At 43.7% G+C, this 27949-nt stretch overlaps 1 protein-coding gene across 2 annotated transcripts in view; it reads left to right on the forward strand.

Annotated features, from left to right (window-relative positions):
• The window catches only part of PXMP2 (peroxisomal membrane protein 2), a 77932-nt gene extending 50322 nt beyond the window's left edge, over window positions 1-27610 (forward strand). For both annotated transcript variants that reach the window (XM_086943190.1, XM_086943191.1), the window contains 3 exons: window positions 1884-2046; window positions 23929-24048; window positions 27216-27610. In XM_086943190.1, coding sequence (XP_086799316.1) covers window positions 1884-2046; window positions 23929-24048; window positions 27216-27284 — 352 coding nt within the window. In that variant the 3' untranslated portion in view covers window positions 27285-27610. The remainder of the gene's footprint in view (window positions 1-1883; window positions 2047-23928; window positions 24049-27215) is intronic.
• The last annotated feature ends 339 nt before the right edge of the window (window positions 27611-27949 follow it).

A 27949-nucleotide genomic window follows, 5' to 3' on the forward strand; every position in this document is an offset into this window, starting at 1 on the left:
AATAAAATTCAGCCTTACGCGTTTCGGGCTAACGCCCTAGATCACAGGCACAGCCAGGAGTCAAACGAACAAATTCACAGTCCTCTTTCAATGTATAAAAATGTCACGCCCATATCGGGCCTCTGAGTATTGTGGTATTTAGAGTCCTGCATAAGTATTACCACTCTGGGTCTCCATATTGCTCCCAATTCAGGCCATTCAATTTCCCCAGTGGGTTGGCACTTGTGTGTCAGCCAGTTGTCTGCCATTACCTTAGCCTTCATTTGAAATTCACCAGTCCTTGATGAGACACTTGTGTTGTCAACGGATCCGCACGTCGGCAGCAGGCAATTTCCTTGGCTGGGCCAGCCGTATTACATCCACAAACAAAGGTTGACCCTACAGAAAGAGCCACACAGGTGGAGAGTTATTCTTCTTTTAATGAAGGTGCAGAAAGTCAACGAGCACTCTCGAAGACGTTAAAATGAAATTCAGCCTTACGCGTTTCAGGCTCACAGGCCCATGATCACATACACATATACATATGTGTTTGTGTGTGTGTGTATATATATATATATATATATATATATATGTGTGTACATATATTTTTATTTGTGTGTATATATATACATATGTGTGTGTATATGTATTTGTGTATATATATATATGTGTGTGAGGTATGTTGAATTCCCAAAGTCGGCAAGCGCAGCAAATGTGGCCACACGAACAAACAGGAACCAGCGAGACCCAGGAAGGTGCAAATTTTTCTTTTATTTAAATTTTAGCCCAGCACGTATATATGTGTGTGTGTGTGTGTATATATATATATATATATATATATAAATATAGATAGATAGATAGATATCCCCACATACATAACATTAGCCCCACTTTCCATGCAAGGTGTTTTTGAAAGCGAGAGAAGCAGATTAGAGTGAACTGAAGCAGAGTTGGGCAAACAGGCTGAATCAAGGTAATGAATGGATTTGGCTCTATAGACATTTTGATCCATCAGAACCCATGGCAGCGCCCCTTAGGCTGGCAAAGCCCTTACATCTCTATCCATCTGCAGGTACTAATTGGAATGTGTTGGGTATGGCTACTAGTTATCAAAGACTTTTACATCTGAATTCCCCTGCTGTCGATTCTTGTTTATTGACCACCATATGCCCCTCGCTTCTCAGGAGCACTCCTAGTGTTTATTGCTGTCAATGAACGCCTTCATAGGTCAGTCAACAGAGCCTCATATGTCAGTGATTCTTTGTGATGTCTGTGGCCGAGGCCGCCTTTCTGTCCATTACACACCAGAAACCCTTTTTCATTTCCTATTTCAGAACTGTTCCCTCAGTCTGTTCCATGATGGAGCACGTTTTATGTCTATAGTGTGTAAGAGCCCTTCCCGCTGTCCATTCCATGACAGAGCCTTTGTTATGCCTATCATGCTTAGTAGCCATTCCTTCTGTTAATGTAGTTAGTCTCATACTGTTCCAGAGCCACTCCCCCTTATTATTATTATTCTTGACAAGCACCTCCTTTTTATATTAAATGTCATAGTCCTTCTCTTGGGCCATCAAATGTCCCAGCTCGTCTCCCTGCTGATTCGCATGTTACAGAGCCTCTATCTGCTCATCCTTTACCTGAGCCAGCCTCTGGCTAGTCTTCATCAGAACCCCCTCCTCGGTCTTACATTTCAGATCCATCAAGCAGTTCACATTGTAGTAGTCCTGCATCCATCACAACTTGTAAACTATATTTTAGCACTGAATAAAACTCCACAAAGAAGTTGTAGTTCCCTGCTGCACATGAATATTTCTTTTTGAGCTAAAATGAAGAGAGCACCCTGCATTCTCTGTATAAATAGTGCTGTAATAAAGCTGTCTCCATTTTGATGATTTGTTTCTTAGGTTTTTCTTAACAGGGCCTCTGAGCCATTACTTCTACCTGTACATGGAACATCTTATCCCTCCCACCGTACCTTTTGCTGTCCTCCAGAGGCTCATGTTGGACCGTTTGATCTTTGCTCCTGCTTTTCTTCTTCTCTTCTTCGTTGTTATGAACTTTCTTGAGGTGAGTCAAAACACTGCAATTCTAAATGTGCTTCACTTTTTGGTCTTGGTTACAGACCGCTTTACCTAGTTAGGCCTGTTGTTTTTAATTTACATAAATAGACAACAAAGCCATCTTATATGGCTCCCCTTTCCTGCTCCGGATTTAACATCTTTCCCACCTGTTTATGTGTATGTGAATCTCTGGAACATTTTGGTCTCCTGTTCTGATTGGCTTACTTGTATCCTTCCACTGCTGACCTTGCTTGTATTCAGTTAGCTACTTTATTCATTTTCCGTAAGCACACCATGGGATCGCATGTATTTTCTTGCTCTCTCTCTCTCCCTTGTGCTGCTTTACCCCATTCTCTTTCAGTCTCTGTTGCTTCCCTGCCTCCTTATTATTTCAGATTTTTATTGGAGACTGAAGCAGCATGACGCGTTTCACCTCCCACGAGGCTTAATCATATGTACAGTTTCTCTTGATGGGTTTGTTAGCTTATTTAAACGTAACTAAAAACATTGAAGAAGGACTGATGTCCACCAGTTCAATTAAAGTGGCAGTGGGTGTTTTAACATAAATGCACATAGCTTCTCTTTCATGCAGTCACAGTAAGTACTTTTTTATTTATACAAGGAAAATCCTTTGAAAATTAAGTATTTTCATTATAATCGTGTCCCATCAATGCATAGTTTCCCAACTGTCTTTAATTGTAGTACTCGGACCACAGTGCCCAGAATCCACCATCACTGATTTTTTTTTACCTACTTTGTACTTCAATGTTGTTCTTGGCAAAATGAAGACCTTATTGTCACCGCAGCCCTCATACATAGCGTAGCCTTTATAGGGAATAGTTCCATTTTGCGGCTAATGTTGAACAGGTTGCAGTATCACTCAGGGTCAATTCCGCTACCATCCAAATGTTAAAAGCATCTCTTTGTCTTCCTTTAAGAAACATCCATAAGCATGCAGCGCACGGGGAAATCCCCTCCCAGACTCTAACTGTATCCACGTTTTATCTTCCAAGTCGAGGCGGGCCTCTCAGTGTAGCCCTTCCATCATTCCTTCGTTGATAATCCTTGTAACAGCCGGTGGGCGCTTCTTACAATGGATTCGATCCATATGCAAACAAGATCTGGCAATTGAAGCACCTCAGCCAAGTGAGTCGGAGCCCATCTTCGGTGTGCCAGACACCTTAATTAAATCCACATATTTTGCTTCGGCGGTTCCCTTCCTTTCAGCGCTGGCGCCACCGGTGGTAACAGCTCCCACCATATATAAAGATATTTTCTTTACTCCACAACCAAATCTTAGTCCGGAATGAAGAGGCAGCACACCAGGAAACAGCACAATAGTTTATTGTGCAATCAAATCTAAGGACGAGGACTAAGAGATATATATATATATATACAGAGACCGTGAGAAAGAAATATTTTTGTTCGAAACGTTGGTGGGTGATGGTGGCTGTGTTAATGGAGTAATAAACGCTTCAAAAAACGAAAAGCCTCGTGTTTAGGAGTACAATTTCTTTAAAACTTTGCTGTTGGAATATATATATATATATATATATATATATATATATATATATATATATATATGTATATATATATATATATATACACACACACATATCCATCACAACAGGTTAGCCACAAGAAGTTAAATCACCAGAAAGTACATGGATCACAACATTTATTTGAAAACTTGCAAGCAGGCAGCCAGACATGTACAGGCAACGTTGATATCCTAATGCCAAACGTGTTTTAAGAGTCCCATTCTTCCCTTCATCAGTGGCAAATCGTGGCAGAAAAGAGCAGCGTTTCGCACGCGCACTTATATCTTTCAAATTACCTGCCACAGTGGGCGTGGCCTTCCTCAAAGCTTTCTGGTAATTGTAGTGCGCTGCGGTCATCCCTTGTGGGTGCGCTCTAATCACTCAAGATACAATATACAAAAGTATTACGTTGTGATCCATGTACTTTCTGGTGGTTTAACTACTTGGGGCTAACCTGTTGTGATGGATGTAAATCGGCTATTGCCCAGCCGTGGAGTTAGATCCACTGTTTGAGAACAGGTCCGTGTCTGCGCCATGTTGGTGCTGTAGCGTATGGAGAGAATGAGAGTTAGAGCCTTTGCACGACTGGTTCCAGCTCGTGATCACTTTGGACTCTGTAAAGCAGGACAGGCAGACGGACTGGTCTGTGCACCAACCCACTGGGGTAATACTTTTGTATACTGTATCATAAGTGATTAGAACGCACTCACAAGGGATGCTCGCAGCACACTACAGTTACCAGAAGGCTTTGAGGAAGGCCACGCCCACTGTGCAGGTAATTTGGAAGATAAAAGTGCGTGCGAAACGCCGCTCTTTTCTGCCATGATTTGCCACTGATGAAGGGAAGAATGGGACTCCTGAAACGCGTTTGGCATTAGGATATCAACGTTGCCTGTACACATCTTGCTGCCTGCTTGCAAGTTTTCAAATAAACGTCGTGATCCATGAACTTTCTGGTGGTTTAACTCCTTGGGGCTAACCTGTTGGATGGATGTATGTGTATATATATATATATATATATATATATATCTCCAATCAGCAACTCTCACCACTTCCAACCCGCACCGCAGGTGGAAGAAGGAGACTCGGACCACACAGCTCTTCAGGCAATGAAGGTCTTTATTGCTTTATATATATATACATATATATATATATATATGATATTTTCTTTTTTTTCTTTGATGTAGGATGTGTCTCCTCCAACCAAATATTATAATGGGTAGCACCAGAAAATTAAACTCCCCAAAAATGGCATATACATCAGTGTAACAATATATCACATAAAAAGGTCCATGGATGCGCACTCCACTCCTTCCGGAACCCCCATCACTCTTATGTTGTTCCTACGGGCCTGGCCTTCCTGGTCCTCGAGTTTCACTGCAATCATCTTTTGTTGGTGAGTTAGGCGTTGTACTTGATCCTCCAGTTTCCGAGTGGCCGACTGGAGGTCAGTGATGTTTCTTTCTGCCACTGTGACCTTCTCTGAGGTTTTATTCATGTCCGCTTCAAGGAGATTCATCTCTATCGTTACTTTATCTATTTTCCTTTCGAGGGTTGTTCCTAGATTATGAATAGCAGTCATGTAGGCGCAGAGCGAGGGCTCAGTCCCCTCTTCCTTCTGTTCCCAAGTTGCAACCCCATCCGTGCCCGCCTGCCTGGGCACTGTGTACTTGTTCACCTTATTGGACTGGGTGGTCGGGGCTCCCTTCGATCGCATATTTGGCAGCATTCTGGTGGAATACCTCTTGTATAGCTGCACCCTCCCCAGGTGAAGGGCCGAAGCCGGCCACGCAGATCAAGTCGGCTTTAGGCGGCGCGACTGGGGTGCCCCACATGTTCGCTTCTCAGGCTTCTTTTCCCCTCCGCTCCACTCTGCACTGGGTCTCAGTCCTTCAGGAAAAAGACTTAGGATTTATGGGACCCACCTGCCACTTCTCGATAATTTCCCTTATTCTCGCTGACTTGCCTCGTGCTAGCCGATTGTCTCTATCGCTCACTCTTCTGAGACCTGGGATGTCGAGGCTCGCAGTGTTGAATGGCTCCCAATCCCCAGTGTATGCAAGGCGGTGTCTAGGCCCACTGTGAAGCCACTGTGTGTCCGCTACTCCAGCGGGCCAGAGAATCCAAGGCAGGCGGTTGATTGTTAGGACAGAGCACCAGTCACTCTCTTGATTTTGGTCCCCAAGGGTCCTAGTGCCATTTCACCCCACTGGGTGTCTCCAGATAAATAGATAGATAGTTTTTATTGCACAATTAATTGAAATGATTGCAATCAAGCTGGGTGAAAATCGGTTTAAAGTGCATCATTTCTAATGTTATAAAAAGGTATGTGACAGTTTGACATCCTGTAAATAAAAAATTTATAGACACCACGTTGTCAGCTATAAAGACATGAAGATTAAATTGATTGACACAGCATTGAGCATTATAGTTCTACATGGTTGTCAGAATCCAGCATGGCTTTTACAGCAGTCAGGAATTTCATGAAACGTGCCACCAGCTGCACTGAGTCGCCTTTCATGCAGGGCTGCTTGACACGTCTGTATGTTTAAAATACGCCAGATGGGGTGAAGCCAGTAGATTCTCAAGGGGCACAATTTCTCACAGATGCACGATATATGAATCAATGATTCCTCTTCTCCCCACATGCTTGGCACTGTGTGGCTGAGATTTCTTTATACCAGTGGCTATACTTCCATGCCAATAGTAGAATCAAGCTAAACCATAGCCTCATCAAATTTGCTATTCTGGCTGATCGTAATCAATGTTTTGGACAGCATCTCCAGGTGGCTTTGCAGATGGGTAACAGCTATGCCAGAAGAATCTACAGGGTGAAGTATTTACCCTGTATGAAACAACAGATTGTTTCGTATACTTTCATCCTAGTGAGTTGGACGATAAAGTAGAATAGGAATTGGAACAGATGTCTTTGTAAAAGGAGTTGGGTGACAAAAGATGAGGTTTTTTAAATGCATTGAACATGTGCATACAATTTCTAGAGTTGCGTGCGGGTAAGCTCAGTACAACGGAGAGCAGGCAGGAACATGCTAAGAATGCAGACATAATTATATCGAACACTTCTAAGTCATGCCCTATAACAAGGAAAGGCTCTTCAAGCATTTTTGTTTTGCAACCTGAAAACTTGATTCTTATCAAGTTAGTCTGGTTTTCCCTGGCAGTGCCCTGTGGGCACTGTGCTGCTTTTCACCTGCTTTGAGATTTCTGCTGGAAGAAGACATGCAATATTACATTTTGAGAAAAACTTCAGATACTTTTATTTAGTTAGAATAAACCCAGGGGCTATATTGTTTGATGGGTGTCTGTCAGCCAGATCCAATATTCAGTGAGTTGTTAGACGTTGTAGGCTATTTTCTCACTGCTGTAATTTGAGTTTGCAGTGCATATTTATTTGTGTTTTCAATATGGCATATATTAGGCCTGTTTAGTACCACATTGTTCTTTGTGTTGCAGGGAGGATTTCAGCCCTTGGGAGGTGTTCCTTTAGCCAGCATAATAAATCTGGTTAAAGACTCTGCCTCTCTTCGAGGGTTCCCTGCACGTCTCATAATTTAACCATCTAAGGTGTGGATGTATATACACAGATTTAGCATTTATTTGGACTGGAATGGTCTACCTCTGTGCTCCATGACCTGGTCTGTATTAAATGGGGGTTTAGTACATGGAGACATCATTTTGATGACCCCATAAAAGGTTTTGGAGAAAGTGAGGATTATTATTCAGCGGTATTTTTCCCGGTTGTAACATGAAAGGCAGGTGGCCAAAATAAGAAAGCTGATATCCTGGAAACATGTCAACACTTTGGAAGATTATCATAACTCTTTTGAAAAAGTGGGGTTGTTTTTTTCAAGATCAACAATTATTCTTACCTCCCTAGAAGTTGTAACATTGTTTTGTTAACAGGTGTACTAATACTAAAATAGTTGGACATTTTGGTTCCATTAGGATTTAAGGGAAGGTTCATTTGTATTCTTAGGAAAAAGAAAGGTGGCAGTGGAATATTAAAAACAGCCAGCACCTCCACTGAGTTTGCATAAAAGTCTGTTTGTACCTCTTTTCTTTTACAGCGTGCTCGATGTCATCATACTGTGCCACCCACAGTATCCCCTAATATATAACGGACCTCTCCGAATACATTAATCAACTTAGAAACATAGACAGAGCACAACACCAAGTGTATAGACAGCTGATTGGTCCTAACCAGAAACATTATTTTAATGCAAAATTCATGGAATAATTTATGTTCAGCCAGCAATCTTCATTCAGTTGTTTCTGTAGTTATAATATTGATACAGCTACAGCCGACACGTGTTTCGTCGCCATTTGTGACTTTTTCAAGGCTTCTAATGAAGTGTAGTCAGACTTCAAATATCACATCTATTTGGATGGATCAAAGCGTCAAAGCTTGGATACGATTGTCCAGGACAAGAAGAGAATTGTGGCCTGGTGTTATGAATCCCGTTCGCACGCAGTTTTTCTTCGTATTTTGAAATCGATAAAGTAGCAGCGTGGGAAAGTATCTTGTCACAATGTCCTCAAAATCAATTCTTTGAGCGAGAAAAACTGCCAGTTGCAAGCTCTCATGAGCAGATCGAGTCGTAATTGACATCCAACAAGTAAGAATCGAGTGTACACGTACACAGCATTGCCGGTGGGGACCGAACCTTACAATCCTTAGCCAAGACACTTTTGGACAGTTTGCTCTATTAGCAGTATGGTGCCCTGCTGTTAGACTCAATTCTTACTTGTTGGATGCCGATTACGACTCGATCTGCCATTGCGGGCCGCTCCAACGTTGTGGGCAGATTCGATTAAGAGGCCCCAGTGGGGGCCCGAGGGTCAGGGGTGCCCGCGCTTTACCCTGACCGCAGTCCAGAGTCAGAGCGGCCCCGGATGGCAGCGGGCTGCTTCAACGATGGAGGCATGCGTTTCAGTGCCACATGGGGGTCCGGAGGGCACAGATGTACCGGGCCCCCCCCTCTATGAAGAGTGTCCCAGCTGCCCCGCTCGCAGAGGGCAACTGCAACGATGGGCATGTTATTTAAAGAGCCAAGTGAGGCCCCGAGAACACAGCCGCCGGGACCCCGTTTTGCCTAAATTGTGTCAGAGTCCCTGAGTGAGGGTGACAAGAGGCACAGTGGTGCCAGGCCTTATTTTTTTCACAGCTGCGCTGCACATAGTGCCAGCTGCACCGTTTAGGCGCACAGTTCTTTGGGGGCATGTTTTGAGTTAGGAGTGAGATGCACTCCTTCGCCCCATACTTTCCCAGCTGCACAGCAAGTAGTGGGCAGGTGCACCGTTTAGGTCTTTCTTTTAGGGGACATGTTGAGGTAGGAGTGAGACGCACTCCTTCGCCCCCATCTTTTCCTTCACAGCTGCGCAGCGCTTAGTGCCAGCTGCTAGTTTTAGGCCTGCGCAAAGTGCGCACCCTTGACTATCGGTGCATTGGCACTGCGCCCTGACTCTTTGGACTTAGGGCATTTGGGCCCCTTTTTAAGATGGCCAGTTGGCCAGAGGAACTGTGAGGTTTGTAGGGCGCCGGGCCCTAATTTGATTATGTGGTGCTAGGAAATGTAATGTTTGTAGTGTGATTACGCAACCTGTTTGATACCTCTAAATGTGTTTTTATGATTATGAGGTTGTTTTGCATATCCTGGTTTATGCTAGTGAGATTATGTTTCACTGTGTGATTTATGCCCCTAATGTGAGTTATGCTTAGGAGGTTAGGGTCTAATGTGTTTAGACTTGTGAGAGGATTGCATAATGTGTTTATGCTGGTGAGGTTGGCGCAGAATGTAAATCGCGCCTGATTGGATACTGTGCATAATGTAGTTTATGTCACAAGCTGAGGCTAAGTACAGTGATTACCAGTGAGTACTGGTTGTACGTTTATGATCTGTTTTACTTTTACTAGGTTTGCTTTGTGATGGTGCAGACAGTGGTCCCTGTGGCCCTGTCATGTGTATATAATCCTTTGTAAATATTGCCCAGTGCCAGTTGGCACAGTGTATATTGTGTGATTACTATTCTAATGTGTTATGAGATTACAAAGGCTATTTTTTATATAACCTTGTGTGGAGTTCCTTTTGTAGTGTGTCTGGGATGTTGTTGCTGTGTGCGTGCGCAAATGCTTTACATATTTTCTATGTAGACTAGACTGCTCGTGCCAAGCTACCAAGGGGGTGAGCAGGGGTTATCTTTGGCGTGTAACTCTCTTGCCCTGACTAGAGTGGTGGTCTCTGCCTGGCTTTGGCGCAAGACTTAGCCAACCAGAGATCCCATTTCTAAGATGTATGAGACTGTGATACATGTAGAATAAATGTCTGTCCCTCATATGGCTGTCATCTGACAGGCTTTAGAGATTTATCAAAATCAATAGTATTTGCCAGTATCTTCCACACGTAAGTGACCAAACTTGCGAAGAACCGTGTGACATCCTGGCGTATTGTCTTATGCATTATAAATGAGGTATTTCTATTCTGGAAAGTGCACCAGACATGTGAATCTTGAATGGCATTGCGCAAGTGTAGGCAAGACATCAGAATACCAAAGCACTAAGAGTATTAGGTGGCAGAAGATGTAAATGTAAATGTAAATGTGGCGTATTTGTATAGCGCGAACAGTGACCCGGAGGCATCCCGGCGCTTGTACTCCTACCACAAGGGAACCCCTCCTGGCTTTTCCTTGTGGGGTGTCCACTCCTGGGCATCCCATGGTGAAACCAGGCATCCCTTGTGTATCAGGGGGCCTTTGTGGAGACTAAGCAAGCTATTGCCCAGAGTTGCAGCGTGGGACCCATGCTTAGAATCGGCACTGAGGCGAGAATATCCGGTCAGAGGAATTTAAGCCCGAACCCGCCGAGGCGGGAATCGAACCCTGGTCCCTGGCCAGCGTTCTGCATCAAGGTCTGCCGCTCTAAGCATTGAGCCACACTTCTCCACAAGATGGGCAATGTTCTCTGGAAACACTTCTTAGAATTAGCAGAATTGATGGTGCCTTTGTGACTTCCTTTAAAAACAAAGTAAAATCTAAGAAAAAACTGAAAGATTTTGTTTGGTTAGTACGAAGTTGGACCATATCGTGCAAGCCCCCAAAGCCCACACCAGGTAAATTATAGGACCCATAGAGGACATACTCCATCTGACCATATTGAACCTCTTGATCTCGCTTGAGTGTTTTAAGCCATGTGAAAATTAAAACTAAGCATGAGCAAAACAAAGGTGATAGTCCAGTTCAACTCAGTTTGGTCTAGCAGGAAAACTCCTAGAAAGAGTGTAGTTTTATAGCGCCTAATAAGACGGAGTATATTAACCCCTCCCATGCTCGTGACGGAACCGTTCCGTCACGAGCCCCGGGTGGACTGTGCTGGTGACGGAACGGTTCCGTCACGGCCCGCTCGCCGCGCCTGCGCTTCGCGAATTCCGGGCCTGTGCTGATGTTCTAAAGAGCCGGCGGGGCTGTGACGGAACAGTTCCGTCACAAGCACAGCTCACTTGCGGGCCGTGACGGAACGGTTCCGTCACCAGCGTGGGACGCCGCGCGGCCCTGCCTCCCCCTTAGCGCTGCGGCGGAATAGCCGCCGCAGTGAAGGGGTTAAACGGGCTCTTGGTTGGTGAACCCAGATATCAGTAGTAAACAAATCTCCAGCAGGCCTCAGCTGGTGTTCTGATGTACAATCACAATTTTTGGGTTTCACAAGTCAGAAAGGGATTAACAGTTTATCTGTCTGGCAAGGGATGTATTTGCAGTTATTTATTTGGAGAAATATGGTACGCAAAGGAGGGCCAGTTTCTGCAAGAGGTAGAGAATAGTACTATAAGGCTGCTGGTAACCTTGTCTTCCTTGACCTGAGCATCTTCCCCAGAAATGGCAGACTGATGACAACCACCCATTTCAAAAATACCTCAAAAAATTGCCTCCTGATGTACCAGAGCTTCCATCCCAAACACCTGCGAGATAATTTAGCCTATGGCCAATTTCTGCGCTTGCGGAGAAATTGCACAGAAATTGACTCCAGTCAAAAGACCTAAAGAAAAAATTGGAAACCCGCCAGTATCCTGATAGAATCATCAACCAGGCCTACAAGAGGGCGAGAAACAACTGCAGAGAAAGTCTCCTGGAAGAGAAGGTACCAAAAGAGGAGGAACAGAGACCTATTTGTATAACTACATACAACACTAGTTCCAACAAGGTCACCAAACTTCTGAATAAAAATTGGAAAATCCTTAACAGTGGAGGCCTCCAGATACCTAAACCAATTTTCTCCCATAGAAATGGGCGAAGCATAAGGGATATATTAGTCCACACAAGACCTAAAGCTGTAAAAAACGACAAAAACCCAAACTTTGTACAAGGACACCACCCATGTGGAAACTGCAAGGTCTGCTGTTTAACCAAAAGGAGCAAAAAACTGACTTTCCAGAATGGGACCACCTGGGAGCAGAGAGCCTTCACTAATTGTAACATTCTCAACATTCTCAACGTGGTATACCTCATCACGTGTCCCTGCAACTTGGAATATGTGGTCATGACCAGCAGGGCTATTAAGACCAGAATAGGAGAACACAAAAGTACTATAAAATGCAAAAAAGCCAGTACCAAGCTGACCACTCACTTCCTAGAGAGCGGTCACAAACCTGAGGAAATTACTTGGACAATAATTGAATCGGTGGCCCACGAGAATCACCTTTTAGAGAAAGAACAGAGATGGGTGTTCCGCATCAACTCAAACAAAACTGGTCTGAAAGATGAAATCCCATGGGGACAACTTTAATGTATGCTCACCAATGCCTTTATAACATCCATAAGGGCCAAACCCATCATGGAGCACTTTGGTTCACCTATCACGGTAATGAAAAACTTTGGTGAACCATACAGAACATGCATGAATGATCCAATCTCAATATTGGATATACCATTATTTTTTCAGTTGAATACATTGAAGTCAACCACCTTTGGTTTACTTTTATTTTTTTTAAATAATTATACCTGGTCTTTACCATCACCAGAAAACCAACTAATCTCAATGTAACAAACTTTGTCATAAAAACAGTGGAAAGACTTAAACAACACGTTTTTTTCACACCTTTGTGCCACTAACGACGGCCATCTTGGGTGAGCGTTCTAGTCTACACGGTCTCACACGAGCCATGGATGACTAATCAGTTTCTCTACTCATTCAACAGACGACAGAGATACGGCCACACCATCCCTCGGAGCGGCACAAGGGTAGGATTAAGGCATTGCTCCACGAAGCGGTAATGAAAGTAATAGACTCTGACCACGAGTCTTTAAACAACTGGTTGCACACTTTACAAAGGTAACAAAAACCGGCCAATATCGTAGAGTGACTGTAAGTTGTGGTTTCTCTTTTCAGTACACCGCGGGGAACACCCTTCGAATGCCAGCACATGAGGCACGCTAGAAGTGTCTTATCAATATGTATAAAATCGTTTTACTCTATCACATGTGTTAACCGCGTTTGTTTATATGAAATCCTTACAGCTAACCACCGAAAGAGAGTTAACGATTTTCCCTGGAAATACCCGTTTTTAATCCTGAGCCATCACATTACAACTATTGGCTGAAAAATTCTTTGTATTCTCTCGTTTGGCGTGTGTATTCGGGTGCATTGAGACTTGAGTGTATGTTTTTTGAGATGAACGCGTCCACAGATCATGTGGTTTAGAATTTATAAATATAAATTAATCCATATGACGAATTTTGCCATTTTGATGGAGATATACATTTACAAAAGTGCGAAACTCTTGTGTCCTTCTTTACATTAAGCAAATCAAGTAAGCTTATGTCTTATAAGGACACGCAATGACAATGTGATCCTCGTGGATAATAGACATGGAGAACTATTTGAATGGATAAGTGTAACACTGACTTACATGTTTTCTGTGCTTTTTTTCCCTCATTACAGAGACCACATCAGGTCAGATGTTTCCACGCTTCCCTTAGGGCCCACTCAAGCCCGGAAGCTTAACTAGGTAGCCGATTTTTGCTACTTAGTTATAGGACTATAGGCATACATTCTTTAGAATTTGAAATTGAGTGTATTTTCTCTGTAGGGACCATCAGAGGTCCTGATGAGTAAGTAGTAGGGGACTACTTACGAAACAAGTTGACCAGGTAGCAAGCAACTTGCTCTACCCACAAAACCCCCTTTTTTAACGTTCCCAGCCAGAGAACTTAATAAATTCCATTTTTTCTACTAGCCAGGGAATTTTTAATTTTTAATTTTTTGCATTCACATATATAGGTCCCTACACTTCACTGATATCACCTTCACTGCACCACACATATCCTATTGTCACACAAACTAGTGCTCCCACGTAGGTCGTAGCACGCCCCGCCCCGTAGAGGGACGGGGAGACCCCCATGATGAAGCATGACACTAAAGGGTTGCTTAGAGTGTGAGGGGTATTTTAAAAGCACATAGTGCCCTTATCTTGTCGTCACAAGAAAGGGCTGCGTCTCACATTTAAGACCATCATCACTAATATTAAATGTATTCACTTGTACACATTGAATTTGAATTTGAATTTAAAAATGCTTATAGAGCGCACGTACACTGGATCAGTTTCATGGCGCTGGTGAGGTCCCTGAGTGAGAATGGTGGGGGAGCTAGGTACCAAAGGCCTGCTGGAATAATAGCGTTTTTAGTGACCTCCGAAACTCCATATAGGAGGAAGAGAGTCTCAAAGGTAGGGGGAGGTCATTCCAGAAGGTGGGAGCGAGCACAGCAAACTTCTGCCCCCCTGCGCGCTTCTTTTTTAACCTGGGCGTAGTCAGTAGGGCTAGGCTAGAGGAGCGGAGGTCCCTTGAAGGAACATAGGGAGAAATTGCCGAGTTGATAAAGGCAGGGGCTGTGCCAGCTCTTGCTTGAAAAGTCAAGCACCCTAACTTGAACCTAGCTCGTTGTTTTATGGGGAGCCAATGAAGGCTCCTAAGCAAAGGGGTCGAGTGGTGGGACCTAGACAGGCCGAAGACCAGGCGAGCAGCCTGGTTTTGTACTAACTGTAGGCGCTGCAAAGCATAAGCAGGGACTCCGTTGTAAATGATATTGCCATAGTCAATCTTTGACAGGACCATGGCCATAAGGATCAGCTTTAGTGCAGAAGTGGAAAAGAATCTGGCAACTTTCCGAATAACTCGTAATGTGAAGAAGCAGGAGGAGACCACCGAGTTAATGTGTGAATGGAGGGTTAATTGGTTATTGAGCATAATCCCGAGAGTTTTAACTGAACGAGAAGGGAGAGGAGGGGGTCCAAGTGACGGGGCCAGAAAGAAGGGGACCAGGGATTGGCAGCACCGCCCGTTGCTACCAGTTCTGTTTTATCCGGATTAAGTTTCAACTGATTGATGTTCATCCAGTCTCGGATAAATAGCATGACGGACTGGAAACTGGCAACCCCTGAGGGGGAAGAAAGATCAAAAATGAGTTGAAGATCATCTGCATAATTATATACAGTGACCTCCATATTCTGTAAAGCAAACACCAGTGGAAAAACATAAAGATTGAAAAGTAAAGGGGAGAGAGCAGACCCCTGGGGCACACCACAGTTGACATTGCGTGGAGGGGCCGAGAAGGTGCCAAGATGGACAGTCTGAGTGCGGTCCTTCAGGAACGACTCGACCCAGGCTAATGCTAGCCCCCCTATCCCCGCCGCCCTGACACGTGATAACAGAATGTCGTGGTCCACAGTGTCAAAGGCGGCGGATAAGTCCAGAAGGACCAGAATCTTGGGGGTGTTGGTGTCAAGTCCTTCCCTGAGTTGGTCCATGACCGAAATCACCACCTTCTCTGTTGAGTGTCGTGGTCGGAAGCCGGCTTGACATGGGGCCAGATAATTGCTGTCCTCAATGAAAGTGCTCAGGGTTTGAGACACATGTGCCTCCGCCACCTTACCCAAGTAGGGGAGCAGGGATATGGGGCGATAGTTAGCTAGAGAAGAAGGGTCAGCCCCAGGCTTTTTTAAAATGGGGATGATGGTGGCCGATTTAAATGCAGTGGGGACTAGGCCTTTAGTAAAGGTGTTGTTTAACACAGTGAGAGCGGGGGCAGGGCAAGCCAAGAACACCTGGGCCAGGATACGGGCTGGACACGTGTCGGAGGGAGCCCCAGATTTTACACGCTTAAGAAGCGGGGGCAGAGACTCATTGGTTAGCTCTGGGATGTAGGTGAGACACTGGGTATTCTGTGGCGGGGGACAATCTGAAAAAGAGTTTGATGGGGGAGGAATACGTGCTTTTATTAGTGCAACTTTCTCAATGAAGAACTCATTCAGTGAGCTGCACAATAGCTGGGAGGGTGTGATTGTAGGTGAAGGCCTGTCTGATAGAGCTAGCTCGTGGACAGTGGCAAAAATTTCACGTGGCTGGCATTCTGCTGCCAGAATGCGTTGGGAAAAGTAATCTTTCTTGGCCGCTTGGATGGCTTTTTTGTACTCTGATAATAGGGTGGTGTAGTTAATTTTACTATCAGAGCAATATTTCAGCCTCCAGGCCCGTTCAGCTTGACGGACCTTAAGCTTAAGTGCTTTCAGGGCAGGAGTGAACCACTTGTTGGCATGGTGGTGATGATTAATGGTAACCTTCTTCAGAGGGGCCTTTTCATCACGAAGGTGGATTAGCCAACTGTCCAAAGTGGCCAGTTGCTGTTGAGGAGGTATGTCAGTGAGATCAGGGCAAGTGGCAGTTAAGGACTCACAGAAGGCGGGAATATCAACACGATTCCAGCTTCTAGCCCAAAGGGTTTTAGAGCCACGTGGGGCAGTTTGCACGCGCAGGTCCAGGGAAAAAGACAGAAGATAATGGTCGGACCATACGCAGGGAGCGATGGACAGGTTAGTGGTGGGCAAGTTAAGGGTCCATATTTGGTCTAATATATGACCCCGCACATGTGTTGGGGTACGGACGTGTTGAACAAAGTTTAGGCTTGATAGCAGAGAAGTAAAATCCTTGGATATGGGGTCTTCCGAGGGATCACTGGGCCAGAAATTAAAATCGCCAAGCATGAGTACTGTAGCATTATTGACCACTAAAGGGGCCAGTAATTCTTGGAAAGCAGAAAGAAACTGGGAAGGAGTGTGGGGAGGGCGGTATACCAGCACACAGGTGACAGGGGATTTGGGTAGGGTAGAACGTGCGATCAAGCAGTCCGCAGCAAGTAAAGGGGGGGATGCTAGTGTTTGGAACCGGAAGTTGTCACGGAAGATTAAGGCAACCCCGCCACCAGTTTTGCCATCAGGTCGATCAGCTCGCAAGATGGAATAAGAGGGCGGAAGAGCCGCCAGGACACTAGGTTGGGAATCAGGACGATACCATGTCTCCGTTAAACACAGTATGTCGGGGCTGTCGCTATCAAGGAGGTTGAAAATCTCCTGCTGGTGCGCAACTGCCGACCTAGTGTTTAATAGGGTGATAGAGGTGCCCGGATGTGGGGACTTGCTGGGGGGTGAGGGCAATGATAGAATCCTGTTGTTTGTACAGATCAATTAGGAGGGTGATTCTATCATTACCTCTACACTTCCTCTACTGTTGTTTTGGAGATAGCAGAACATACACTGAATATTATCATAGAAGAAAAAAAGTATTTATTGTTCTATTGGCCCACCAACCGCTGATGTCCGCTGCTCTCTGCTAGTCTGTGGTGGCATGCACATGCATAATTCTATAGGGAAGATTAACTGTGGATGATTGTCATTCCAAGAGGGGTCCTTGCCTTACTGTTTGTGGAATACGCATCCACACTGCTTTAGGGAGTTGATTGAAGAAATCAGCGGAAGAGCAGAGGGTGTGATTAAGGACGAGCTGAACTACATTGGGCAGTAGTTGCCCCCACTGAGTCTATTATTTTGAGTAAGGTAAGCTGTAAGTGTGACTATGGAATTCTTCAAAAAGGACAGTGAATAGTGTTTATCTAAGTTACTTTCGAACCTCCTGAGGGCCTCTAAGGCTCGAGTGGCTAGTTTTATATTCAGGTGAAAAGTCTGTAAAGTTTTGTTCCCAAAGCCCTTGCAAGAGTATAGGAAATAATTGATAAGTCATATGCATTTGAGGTAGTGATACACTCATTTTTATTTTGCCCATTGTTTTCCATGCTAATGAACGGGGTCTTTATAACCAGTTAGGTATATGAGCAGCAAGTAATCTGCAATCTTTGCAGTGGCACTTGTTTTTGGTACATGCATGAAAACTGCAAACTTCATACACATCAACGATTTTGACCATTCTGCTGTTCAGGTTGATAGTTTTTTCCAAAGTTTAGATTTTAAGGTCAATATTTACATTTGTTTATTGATGCCATTACAAAAATCATCAAACAAATGGATATAATATCACTACTTCACCACAGTATATTACATATAGGTATATCAAATAGGCTTACATCTTCAACTTCCTACTTTAAGCATAGCAGGTGGTCCAAGTGAGCCTTAAAGTAGAGCCGGGGGGAGAACAGTGTAGACAGATCAGGAATAATAACTATCAGTAAATCCTTCCTTTTTTCTGCAAAATCATTTTTATTGGCATTTCCTCACTTTCACACAGTACATACATTGCATTTACTTCGGGATTAGTCATTTTACAAATTGTAATCCATGTCATTTTGTAAAGCCGTATTTCAGTTTTTGACACATACATCATTTACCTAATTGTCACTATCGACATGTGAAAGCATACTGGTGCAAAACATGTGTCTGTAGGTGAGTGCCTATAGTATGTACTGTGAGCTTAGCCTAAGCCTGTGGCACCAGCACCGTGATTAACATCTTGTTATGTTTGTGATGACAAATGGAACTCTTCAACCGGGGTGACTTTAACTGGGGTACACTGTGTCTGGGACAATGTTGTTCAATAGGGACGGGTAAGCTGATGCATTCTAACTGGACTGTAGACTGTGCGTGCGGTTGAGGGGGGCAGGGTAGCCAATCCAGGGGTATTACAAGTGCTGCATATCCTTATTTTTAAGCCCCACCTCACTGTACCTCTCCTACCATGAGGGCACTACCTCGGGCAGCGCTGTGTCTCACCTCTGCTATGAGGGTTCAAGGGTTTTGAGACAATGGTGCCTCTGTTGTTTCCTGCTTAAAGGAGTGCAGTAGGATGGCCCATTGCATGGAGATAGGGTGTTTGCGGAAACCCTTTATTTCTTCCGATCGAAGCACCTCCTCCTCCGAGGGTCCCCATTTGTTGACCGCCCCTATCCAGGCCGCTAGCGGCGGTCCCTCGGGTGTCCTCCAGTGCATTACTATGCATCGTTTAGCTAACAGAAGCACCATGGACACGAAATGTTACCATTAAATCCTTTTCCCTCTCCCCATGGAATAGCCCTTTTACACCCAGAACCTTCCACCAGAGACCTTGATACGTCCTTAAGGCAGGCACTCACTACATCCAGTTTCTCAGTCCTATCCCCTGCCTCCAGGTAAGATAGCAGTAGAGTCCACTTGCGAGAAGGTCAAACGCTGCTGTCTTCTGAAAATGTTCTCTCAATTTTCCTGGAGGTAATTCGACACGTCGATCTGAGAACCAGATGTCCAGTAACCCCATCAATGTCCAGCAAACTCACCAATAGTTTGGGTACTTCAGCAGGAAACCCCTGCATCATCGCAAGAACCTGTAGGATCCACAAAAAGAATCCTCTCTACAGACAAACCAACTTTCTATCCTGGAGTCCAGCAGTATAACCCTACCATTGCATTGTCCTTGAAGGATACCCGCTCTTGCATAGTGGCATATGCCACAGGTAACAGGAGCCTCATTCACTTTACCCTGCTCGCTTCCATCTGTGATAACCTCCAGGCAATAGCTTCCAGCTTATCCTCTGGCTCCTTCACAATAGTATAAATTGCCTCTGTCTTTTTTCTTCAAGCATACATTCACCGTCATGAGACAATACCTTTCCTTATCGTCATTTATTTAAAGGTCTCCTTACATCTTCTGCAATCTGACATGCTCACAGTTTTCATAAATCTTACCACCAAAATGTAATCAAAAAACAAATCACCCACAGACCCACGTATTTGGCATGAGGACCTAGGCTCACCATTCTTAGCCGGTTTATGAGTGACGGGCAAATGTTGGCCCATAAAGTGTGCAGAGGGTTAAAACACTCTCCATCCCACAACGAGCCTCCCCCATCCGCCACGGCCTCTTGGTGCCATCTTTTATAAGATATGACTGCAGGTCCTTGGATAGTTATTGTTCCTTCTCCAGCTTCTCTGGCTCCTCTAGTTAGAATATCTCCTGATAGCACCAGTGAACCTCCCTGTGCATGGATCTGAATTTCAACCGCTGCTCAAAACTGTTGGTGCAACCTGCACAGAATAGTTGTCCAATCATGAGAGAAAAAGGAGGAGTGCCAGAGAGACAGCCACCAGTATTTATTCTCACTGCATCAAGCGGTCACCAGGCGACTTTGTAATGGCTGTGGCAACAAGGATAGTGGAGCAACTCTTTTGGCAGTCATCTTGTCCCCAGCCAGGACGGATCTGCCCGCCAAGTTTCCATTTTTTAGAAGTGACTGGGTAAGTGAGGGACTATTAGAGTTGATCAGATACATTTTCTTTTTAAAAAGCTATTTTCTGATTAGTTTTGGATACAGAGTTAGAGTGTTTTAATGGTATACTGTTTGTATGTATCAACCAAATAAACTTGAAGGTCATAATGTGCCATCCAGATCTCCGTTACGTTGAGACACAGCTTGAGGTACTGATGTCCTTGAAGGGCGACAGTTGTAGATGTCTGTGTTGTTGTCCACATGTTGATGGAATGGAGACTATTCAGACCAACCATGTCTTCCAATGGTTCCATGGATAAAAGAACCTTTGGATTTTAAAACATAACCATGAAAATGTCATATTTAATCTGTTCCACCTGACCTTTTGAGAGTACCAAGACTGGTATCAATAATTATCCTGCTACCACAACCCATTTGGCCTCTCAAGATCATAATGGGTGATCATTTTCTCAGACTTCTTCCAGAGCTAGAGGATTGACATCAGACAAGCAAATCAACCATTGTGTATGCACATTGACACATCCTGCATATTTACATTAGTCATGTCCATTAAGCGATCAGCATTGAATCTTGTTTGGTAACTAGAGAGTATTCCATTGTCTTCAGCCTTCTAAGCACTTCAGCTTACCCACAATCCCCTCATTGCCCTGTACCAAATTACCTATCCATAGTATTCCATATACCACCAGCAGGATAGGCACCTGAGGTTGCCATTCCAGTCGCCCTCTGTCAAATGATACACAAGTAGGAGGGTGAAGACCTTTTACGCAAGGCTTCACACTAAAAATCCTTTCTGCTCTAATCCACCTTAAAACAAAAAACATGAATCTCAGGAGAACCATGGGAATCCACTAGTTTTACTATCTGTAATAGCTTCACGTATATGGCATCAGGTTGGTATCTTCACATTAACCTCTGTTTAAGATAAGCTATAGATTTTGGAAAACACAAAATCCTTGTTGAGAATTTTTCTCTTCAGCATCTTCTAAATTCTGCATTATAGGGATGGTGCAAGGCCACGTTACACTTTTTGTCATTTACGTAAACTACATCCCACAGCTCCTCATCTCCATCACTATCTCCTGTTTTCCTTCTCATTTGTATTATTCCTTGTTCTTGCTAGTTCTGTCGCCTGTTATAAATGTAACAGATGTCATCTAGTGCTCTGATTGCCCAGAATAAGACATATAAGACATAGCACTGTGGAAAATGGCGAGATTTTGACATAGTATAACTTTGTTAATGAAAACATATTTCTCAAATATGTAATGTTTGCACTGTTGTTGTTTTATGTATATCCTTGAATTATTGGCAAAAACGGTCTGCGCAGTAAGAACTCACTATTAGTATTCTCTGCAATCCCTTAAGTTGACTAAAAGAAATGTATCCTACCAGTAATGGTTAAATGCACCTTTACCTATATTTTCTGAGGTGGTTTGCTGTGTCTTCTGTAATGGTTTCATATTTCCCCACCGCCCATTGCTAGTCATTGCTTCACTCCACCAGTATATCCAGTCGCATAATCCTTCCCTAGCATGGAGTCACTACTTCATCACTGCTAGTAACTACAATCACAGCTTTCCTTTCCCCAAGTAGCCACATTCAAAGCCTCATGTATTAAATATTAATTTTTTCATAGCAATTACAGTCTCTGACTCTCATCCACACTCACCCCTCCTTTCCACTTCTTAGACACAGCAATACATACCAAGAATAAAGTCATTAGAAAAAAATATTTCCATCATGCTTACATTCACATGTGCCAATTATCCGTAATCACAATCTTACATTATCTGATATTTCCATTATTCAGAGATACAATCTTACATTCTCTGATATGAAATTATAGAGTCACAATTGTACATTCTCTGATCTTCCCATTATTCAGAGTTGAAATCTTAAAATCTCAAATCTCTCCATTATTCAGAGAAGTAGTCTCACATATCATGATTTGCCCATTATACAGTCGCAGTCTTACATTCTTAAATACCTCAATTATACAGAATCAAAATCTTACATTCTCAAATGTCTCAATTATACAGTCACATTCTCAAGTATCTTAATTTTAAAGCCACTGAAGCTCAAATTCTCAATTGTGTCCATTATTCAAAGACTCCTTTACATTCTCGAGTATATCAACATCTCACATTACTCGCATTATCAAATATGTTCATTGTTGTAAGACTTTCATTGTCAAATATATCCATTATTCAAAGACTGATTTACAGTCTCAGATACATATATAGACACCATTTTAATTCTCTAATGTGTCCATTAGAGTTGCAATCTTGCATACTCGAGTATCTCCAGTATACAGATTCACAATCCCACATTCACAGCTACCTCCATTATAGGAAGAAGCAATTTCCCACCTGCTCATTGTCCTCATTATTCCAAGTTAGTGGACGCATTACACCTGCCTAGTATTTGGATGGCAGCTTTACATGCCCTCCCTCTGTCTCCAGTTTGATTTCCACATCTTCCTCTTACCATGCATCCCATCTCTCTAAGCACAGCCTCCCTTATTCCCATTTGCATTTTGTGTAAAAGTGTTTTCTATGCTCTTAACACCAGTCTATGCTTCACTTCTAAAGTATAGAAAAAGTGATGAATGGAATGCTTGAATTAATCTCCGCCACTGGTAATTACTTAGAGCCGTATCCCAGTCCATAGTTATTTTGCACACAAGGCAACCTCAGTTTGGACCCAGCAATATGCAAATCAGTCTTGGCCCTGCTCCAGTGGGAACACTCCAGCTCGAACTGCCAAGCCAGGTCCTACCCGAACAGGAACACAGGCAACCCAGGAGCGGTTTTGCCCTAGTTATGGCCTCATCAGCCTGGTACAGCTTGGTTCCAGTGACATTGTGCACAAGACCCACATCTGGGCATACCCATCCCACTTAGGTCGAAACACTAAAGGGCGAAACTGGTCCTAGGTTGCTTGCATTCCGGCTTGTGAGGACCTGGCTTGGCAGTTTGGGCTGGACTGTTCCCATTGTAGTAAGGTTGAGACTGATCTGCATATGACTGGGTCCAAACTGAGGTGGCATGGTGGGGGATTGACGATGGATTGGGCTGCGGCCACAAGTAATATCCAATGGCTAAGATTAGTTCAAGCATTCCATCCATCATCTGGTTGTTGTTGCAATATACGTCACTTCTAATCCATCCGATTTTTGTGGGTAGGGGAAACGATATGCAGAGTGCACATTTTGTAGCTCTGGATCTCACAGTTTTGTCAATAGCGGTACTGTGATTAGACTGCAGGACAAACGTAAGACACCAATTTGGTGGCTTGACCACATCTCCTCTCAAGTAGAGTCTTTCAGCTCTGTAGGAATAAAAGCAGATTCCTCAGTGGGTTAGCATTTTCCAAAGACTGATCGATCTGCATGAGTTAAATGTTCTTACCTAATAAGTGTAGAAGCTGGTTTACGTGATTCAGTGTTCTTCAATTTGTTGTTTTTTATACGTATAACAAGGGTTCTGTAGAGACTGAGCATCCAGTATCATACATTTTTGCATCAACAAGTCATCAGGAATGTGGGGTAGACAGTAAGAGAGCTCAGTGGAGAGGAACATTTTTCAAGTAAAGGATTGTTATCCTAAAAGTATAGTTACTTGTATACTTACAAATGTCTTAAGTATTCGGATAGCCTTTAGCTAAAATGGCTGGCAAAAGCAGAACACCCTGGAAGAAGTAGAACAGTACTTTGCTTTGTTTATGTTTCTACTAACAGCCAATCATTCATATGCTATTCCTGGTGACAATTACTCTACACACTTTTGTTTTTTAGGGGAAGAGTCTTTCCACATTGTCTGAGAGAATGAGAAAAGGCTACTGGTCAGCACTGAAAATGAACTGGAAAGTCTGGACCCCCTTCCAGTTCATTAACATTACTTATGTGCCTGTGCAGGTAAGAAGACGCCTGGCCATCACATGCCATGTAGCACTGCCTGGACTCGTTCAAACCTGCATGTTACAATCCACTGCTGTTTGACAGAGCAAAGGCAACACAGGGTTAGGGGAAAGCAACATGGAGGGCGCACGTGAGGGAAGCAATGGGGAGAAGCATACAGGCAGGAACAAGAGCAATGGGGCGGGGAGAAGCAGTTGGGTGACAGAGAGCAACACAGAGTGCAGGGTGTTAGATGTAGAAGGCATGGCTCCAGTCGGCGCCGGAGTTGGCCTCAGACGACGCCCCTCCGGCTCTTTGTTAGAGTCAGGGATCAGAATGGGGACGACCCCAGAAGCGTCGGCATTGGGTCCAGTGCCTGGGAGGGTCGAGGTGGTATGACCACTGCCGTTCCTGATCCATCTAAGGGTCCCACTAATGCCAGGGCCGGAGCTGCAGGCATGGAACCAATAGAGGCCCCTCCTCAACCAGCGGGCCTAAAGGCTTGGTGGCAGGAATGGGCCACTCAAATATGAGATGCTGGCGACGAAGATCTTTGGATCTGTGAATGAGCCCTGACCCTTCCTCTCGACCGGGATCGAGACCATCGCAGCATCACATTCCCAGCTGCCAGGAGCTTGAGGGATCACTCTCTCAAGGCCTTTGGATTAATCGCACAACAGTTGATGCAGGTCTTCACGTCTTGGTCGGGCTCGAGGCACTTGAGGCAAACAAGGTGGAGGCCCATCACCAACATTGATTGATGACAGGTGCCGCAAGGCTTGAAGCCAGCCTTCCTAGATCACATTCCTGCCACACCAGGAGAAAAACGTCTCAAAAGACTTTGTCAAAAGTCAAAAAAAGGCTAGTTACAAAGTGACTAGGGGTAGCTCTCTTCGAATCTGTTCAGACTGGCGCAGAAAGAAAAGAACTGATGTTTGTGCTCTGGAGTGGTGTCTTTATATGCACCGTGCACGTCACGTCCAAGGATGACAACGCGTGGATCCGAATGCCACCTACTCGCGTGCAGGGGTACTGCTCACAAAATATTTCCGTATCCAGGCTGACGCCTAGGAATAATTCTAAAATAAGTTATTTGCGGCTAGACGTCTCTATCAGATTAGTGCTACCAAGAATGTTCCTTACTTTTCCACATAACTAATAATGCCCTTAACCCTGCAATACACCAAATCCTACCCATTAACTCACCCCATTCCTTTGGAATTCTGGGCCTCACCCCTCTTAATATTATTATGCAACATACATCCCTATTCAGGAGGAATAAGCCGACCCATCTCTGACCCTTGAGACAGATTTACCAATGGGTGCCAATAGGCAACCCCACAGTTAGGTTCAGGTAAAATCCTTGTGTCCCATTACTAGAATCAGCAACCACTGACAGCAGTTTCATATACTGACCATGTGGATGGCAGTCACCCTTGTTAAAAGGAGGACCATTATGGTTGTGTGCCAAAAATCTAACCGAGATTGGCACTCTGTCAGTGAGAAATATGTCATAATCACCTTGAGCAGTGGTCAGGAGACTGGTGACAAAGGCCTCTTGCACCAGAAAACATACTGTGTCTGCCAGAACGGTTAAAATTAGGAGTAGGGTGTCGCATAGACGATACCCCTTGGAAGTTTGACACTACATGCATTGAGTGCACCCTCCAGATGCTGCAGTTTCAGGGAGAGCAACTAAGAGGCTGATGCTATATTATTCTACTCTGTGGAAAGCTTGGGCTACAAAACCTAGTTTTCCCATTTTAGAAGAAGCTAAAAAGTCTGCTATTTATGAAATATAATCTAGCTGTTTATGAAGCAACATCAAAATTGCTCCCCTTACCTTTTCCCTCACTAATTTATCTGCACGAAAGTTGGCATGCTAGACCTTAGCTTAGCTAGATTGCCACACTTTTTTGCAAATACATTGATGGTGTCAAAAGTTGTAGGCAAATCAAAAAGTGACTCTTCTTTAGAAAGTGCAGCTGAACTTAACTACACAATGATACATGACACTGTGCAATACATATATTATTACACGTTGGTAACATATGTATATATTCTTATCGCTTTTCATCGTGCACATCTCCTACAGAGCGTCACACGGGGTGGTGCGCGTTACTGGTGCCTATTGCTCATTGCAGCATGTTTAGTGTCTTCTTTTTCACATTTGGAGAACAAACAGGCGCACTTCACTACTACAGATGCAGTGACAATGTATTGATGGCTTGCTGAACAGCCTTATATTCATGCATTCGGGCAATGACGGCCTTGGTCACGATAAGAGATTCACATGCTATTTCTTCCACATAAACAGTGACTAACAGACATAGAAGACCTATTCAGTAATAAACATGAAAAGCATACTACCATTCACTGAGCGTTGCTGTCATAAGGCAGTGCATTTGTATTGCAATACGTGCAAATTCACGTATCAAAAGTCAAATACACTGGTGGACGGTAATATGTATTCACTGTTTCATTATTAGAATGTAAAACTTCATTGTAAATCAGACAATCTAATTTCCACAGAATCTAATTATCTGTCCATACATTGTTCAGTTCTGGTGGGACTGATTACCATGAAATATCTCTTTATATTTTTCGGTCCTTATATCCACAGACCTCTTTTAATATTTCTTGTATGTATTAACATCATGCCTAAGTGGGCCTTTAGTCTTATGTTTGATTTTGGGCCCCTTCATTGGGAAAATCTCATGCAACTCCTCATTTTGGCCATCTTCTCTCTGCATACTAGCAGAAGCAAGCACTTGTTAAATATTAACTAATTATTACCAGACCATCAATGTATATGACTGTGATGGATGCATTTTCACTTAGTACAATACCAATGCACAGCGGCAAAATGGCGATGCCTGTGAATGATGTTTTCCATGATTGTTCTTTAATATGTCTTGTATGTCTAAGTCACTTTATATGGAAGAAACAATCTGTGGCTGTCTTATTGGGATTAGGGTCTTAAGTCCATGAAATATAGCTGTTCAGTATTAATATATTAATATTGCTCCTGCAATCATGGAGCGTGTGTCTGTACTTCTGAGAACACAGAAAATGCAAGAGTAGATATCTGTATTAAACAATAGGATGCTGTGTTGAAAGATGGCAGCGATTAAAGTTAATTTGTTATTGACTGTTTCCCTTTGGATGTGTGCTTTATTTTTCAGTTTCGGGTGCTGTTTGCCAATCTGGTGGCATTGTTCTGGTATGCTTACCTCTCTTCCATGAAGAAGTGAATTCTGCAGGATGATGGGATCCCACGTGCCTCCAAGAACCCAGACAGAAGATGATGCCACCTTTGCCGGTCGGGCGTCTTTTGCGGTAGTTAATCTGGACATTGAAGTGGAAAACAACCAAGATGGTGGAAAAAATGACGCCAACTGGCCACGCGTTATGCTTTGGTGCACTGTGTAAGAATTTCCTTCCAGAGCGGTCTGGACCAGCAGTAATGATTACTGAATAATGCACTGTTAGTCTCAATTGAGGGATGCTACCACATGCTTGGGAAATGAATGATGTATTAACATAGATGACGGCAATAAAAATAACCAATTTCCTAAAATGTCTGCATGTAGAATTCAATGAACACCAACAGAAAGCAAGTACTGAGCTCTACTCTGAACAACAGCTAGTTCAATAGGCTAATAACCAATAAATTATTAGCCATGTAATCGGATGTAATCCATCATTGTTTATTTCTTTTTCTTCGACAGTTCCAATAAACACATAATACAAAATCTATTTATAAATATGTGAAACACCTACAAGTTTTTAAAGACAGACGTGCACAAGGAAATAGACAACAAATGTGGAGCATTCACACACTCTCTTGCATAACCAGACTCACATTTTCTTCATATCAAACAGTCGCGCCTTCAAACTTGCTAACACAACAAACGTG

Source organism: Lissotriton vulgaris, chromosome 11 (genome assembly GCF_964263255.1).
Source record: "Lissotriton vulgaris chromosome 11, aLisVul1.2, whole genome shotgun sequence".
NCBI lineage: Eukaryota > Metazoa > Chordata > Amphibia > Caudata > Salamandridae > Lissotriton > Lissotriton vulgaris.